This window comes from Sinocyclocheilus anshuiensis, unplaced genomic scaffold (genome assembly GCF_001515605.1).
Source record: "Sinocyclocheilus anshuiensis isolate Anshui unplaced genomic scaffold, SAMN03320099.WGS_v1.1 scaffold687, whole genome shotgun sequence".
Taxonomy (NCBI): Eukaryota; Metazoa; Chordata; class Actinopteri; order Cypriniformes; family Cyprinidae; genus Sinocyclocheilus; species Sinocyclocheilus anshuiensis.
In genome coordinates this window covers 329,169-333,164 of record NW_015551096.1, presented here as the reverse complement: position 1 = coordinate 333,164, position 3,996 = coordinate 329,169, and the positions used below count along the sequence as shown (strand labels likewise).

General features: G+C 34.2%; 2 protein-coding genes across 2 annotated transcripts in view; both read right to left on the bottom strand.

Moving 5' to 3' along the window:
• Window positions 1–1,032: 1,032 nt before the first annotated feature.
• LOC107662693 (microfibril-associated glycoprotein 4-like) lies at window positions 1,033–1,542 on the bottom strand. Its single transcript, XM_016452767.1, has 2 exons — window positions 1,383–1,542; window positions 1,033–1,303 (listed from the first exon to the last, which is right to left on the bottom strand). Exons 1-2 carry the CDS (start codon window positions 1,540–1,542, stop codon window positions 1,050–1,052), a joined length of 414 nt encoding a protein of 137 aa, XP_016308253.1. The 3' UTR covers window positions 1,033–1,049.
• Window positions 1,543–2,841: 1,299 nt separating this feature from the next.
• The window catches only part of LOC107662741 (microfibril-associated glycoprotein 4-like), a 5,374-nt gene continuing 4,219 nt past the window's right edge, over window positions 2,842–3,996 (bottom strand). Inside the window, exons 5-6 of the mRNA XM_016452823.1 lie at window positions 3,315–3,450; window positions 2,842–3,235 (exon numbers count right to left, since the gene is read on the bottom strand). Of these exons, the coding sequence (XP_016308309.1) occupies window positions 2,982–3,235; window positions 3,315–3,450 (390 nt within the window). The 3' untranslated portion in view covers window positions 2,842–2,981. The remainder of the gene's footprint in view (window positions 3,236–3,314; window positions 3,451–3,996) is intronic.

Below are 3,996 nucleotides of genomic sequence, written 5' to 3'. Positions count from 1 at the left end.
TTGCTGTAAAGTTGCTTTGCAATGATTTGTATCGTGAAAAGCGCTGTACAAATAAACTTGACTTGATTTGACATGTCAGTGATGTGTAATTTGTATATTACACATACAAAGACATTTGTTTTTATAATTATATATGAGACAAATGTCAAAATATGTATTATACACACATTAACATAAAATATATGGAATAAATGTATGTCAATATATGTAAGTCGTTCCAATTTCTAATAGGTTTCATATGTTTTTACATTATATGAGCATTTATGTTTTTCATCTATATGAGCATATTAGCACATTTCATATATGAGACATATATATGTCAAAATATGTATTATACATATACTGAACAAAATTATAAACGCAACACTTTATAAACGGCAAAGGAGAAGTGCTCACTAACACAGATTTAGACAGATTTGTGAACAATATTTGAGAGAAATAGGCCTTTTGTGTACATAGAAAAAGTCTTAGATCTTTGAGTTCAGCTCATGAAAAATGGGGGCAAAAACAAAAGTGTTGCGTTTATAATTTTGTTCAGTGTACATAAACATATATAATATATGGAATAAATGTTTATGTCAATATATGGAATTGTTCCAATTTCTAATAGGTGTCATATATGTTTTCACTTTATATGACCATATATTACATATTTTGATATTTCATATATGCACATATATTACATTACCGTATGTGTAATAAGAAGACTTTCTGAGTTTTTAATGCTCCTTTTATTATTGGTTTCTCAGCAGCTCTGGTTACACTGAATTTCTCATTTTGTGTTTCTGGTGTCTGTTGTGGAGATAAACACATCTGACATAATGCTTTAAGTGCAGGAGTTTACTGAAAATGTATGAATTGTTGATTCATTTCAGCTACACATTAAAAGAAGAGACCCAAAACAAAGAAGGAACAATTCATATACAGACATACGTTTATGATAGTGACTTTCCTACATGATTCACTAAGTTACACAGTTAATAGAAAAGAGGAAACAAACATTAAATTGATTGTTTTGTAATTTATTTCCGAGAAGAACTGTAATGTTTCTAAGGCACACGTCTGATCTTCATGCTGATGGATTTCATTCCGACAGCGTAACCCTTCCATGATGACCAAACATTTCCAATGGCGTAATGGGTGGGATCTTTACCCCATAAATATATACCGTTGGGGTTTGCATAGTGACAGCTATTGTACCAAAATCCCCCAAGATACTGTTTGGCACAGTTATTTTCATAGACATCTTGGTCTTTGTCGAAGGTGGAGAACTTGAATCCATTATGGCCAGATAAAGAGTCACCTGCAGAGAAGAAGAGCATCACTAAGGACAATAACCCAATGGAAATTAGTTTTCTTGAGTATAAATGAAAGCATCCTACCTGCTCCTCCATCAGTGAATCCTGAAACATGCAGCTGATATCCATCGGTTTCACAATCCACAGAGAAGGACGAGTACAGAGCGAAAACTTTATTTCCTTCAAAGTCCTCCAGATCCACTCTCAGCATGTACATGTTCTTTAGGTCACGTCCCAAAACCATTCAAGCTGGCGGTTATTAAGCCTCTTATTAAGAAACCACAACTAGATCCTAGTGAACTGGCAAATTACAGACCCATCTCAAATCTTCCTTTTATGTCTAAAATTTTAGAAAAAGTTGTGTCTGCTCAATTGTGCTCCTTCCTGCAAAAAAATGATCTCTATGAAGAATTTCAGTCAGGTTTCAGGCCCCACCATAGCACAGAAACTGCACTTGTTAAAATTACAAATGACTTGCTTCTTGCGTCAGACCAAGGCTGTATCTCATTGCTAGTTTTACTTGATCTTAGTGCTGCGTTTGATACTATAGATCATGATATACTCATAGATCGATTACAAAACTATACAGGTATTCAAGGGCAGGCTTTAAGATGGTTTAGATCCTACCTGTCCGATCGCTACCACCTTGTTCATTTAAATGGGGAGTCATCTCAATTATCACCAGTAAAATATGGAGTGCCACAAGGATCTGTCCTAGGTCCTCTGCTATTTTCGATATACATGTTGCCCCTTGGTAATATTATTAAACTTGACTTGATTTGACATGTCAGTGATGTGTAATTTGTATATTACACATACAAAGACATTTGTTTTTATAATTATATATGAGACAAATGTCAAAATATGTATTATACACACATTAACATAAAATATATGGAATAAATGTATGTCAATATATGTAAGTCGTTCCAATTTCTAATAGGTTTCATATGTTTTTACATTATATGAGCATTTATGTTTTTCATCTATATGAGCATATTAGCACATTTCATATATGAGACATATATATGTCAAAATATGTATTATACATATACTGAACAAAATTATAAACGCAACACTTTATAAACGGCAAAGGAGAAGTGCTCACTAACACAGATTTAGACAGATTTGTGAACAATATTTGAGAGAAATAGGCCTTTTGTGTACATAGAAAAAGTCTTAGATCTTTGAGTTCAGCTCATGAAAAATGGGGGCAAAAACAAAAGTGTTGCGTTTATAATTTTGTTCAGTGTACATAAACATATATAATATATGGAATAAATGTTTATGTCAATATATGGAATTGTTCCAATTTCTCATATATGTTTTATATGTTTTCACTTTATATGACCATATATTACATATTTTGATATTTCATATATGCACATTACCGTATGTTATTATTGGTTTGTCAGCAGCTATGGTTCCACTGAATTTCTCATTTAGTGTTTCTGGTGTCTGTTGTGGAGATAAACACATCTGACATAATGATTTCAGTGCAGGAGTTTATTCTAATTGTATGATTTTGACCAAAAACAAAGAATAGTTCATAAACAGACATAAGTTTATGATAGTGATTTTCCTACATGATTTACTAAGTTACACAGTTAATAGAAAACAGGAAACAATTAAACATTAAATTGATTGTTTTGTTGTTTATTTCCGAGAAGAACTGTAATGTTTCTAAGACACACGTCTGATCTTCATGCTGATGGATTTCATTCCGACAGCGTAACCCTTCCATGATGACCAAACATTTCCAATGGCGTAATGGGTGGGATCTTTACCCCATAAATATATACCGTTGGGGTTTGCATAGTGACAGCTATTGTACCAAAATCCCCCAAGATACTGTTTGGCACAGTTATTTTCATAGACATCTTGGTCTTTGTCGAAGGTGGAGAACTTGAATCCATTATGGCCAGATAAAGAGTCACCTGCAGAGAAGAAGAGCATCACTAAGGACAATAACCCAATGGAAATTAGTTTTCTTGAGTATAAATGAAAGCATCCTACCTGCTCCTCCATCAGTGAATCCTGAAACATGCAGCTGATATCCATCGGTTTCACAATCCACAGAGAAGGACGAGTACAGAGCGAAAACTTTATTTCCTTCAAAGTCCTCCAGATCCACTCTCAGCATGTACATGTTCTTTAGGTCACGTCCCAAAACCATTCAAGCTGGCGGTTATTAAGCCTCTTATTAAGAAACCACAACTAGATCCTAGTGAACTGGCAAATTACAGACCCATCTCAAATCTTCCTTTTATGTCTAAAATTTTAGAAAAAGTTGTGTCTGCTCAATTGTGCTCCTTCCTGCAAAAAAATGATCTCTATGAAGAATTTCAGTCAGGTTTCAGGCCCCACCATAGCACAGAAACTGCACTTGTTAAAATTACAAATGACTTGCTTCTTGCGTCAGACCAAGGCTGTATCTCATTGCTAGTTTTACTTGATCTTAGTGCTGCGTTTGATACTATAGATCATGATATACTCATAGATCGATTACAAAACTATACAGGTATTCAAGGGCAGGCTTTAAGATGGTTTAGATCCTACCTGTCCAATCGCTACCACCTTGTTCATTTAAATGGGGAGTCATCTCAATTATCACCAGTAAAATATGGAGTGCCACAAGGATCTGTCCTAGGTCCTCTGCTATTTTCGATATACATGTTGCCCCTTGGTAATATTATTA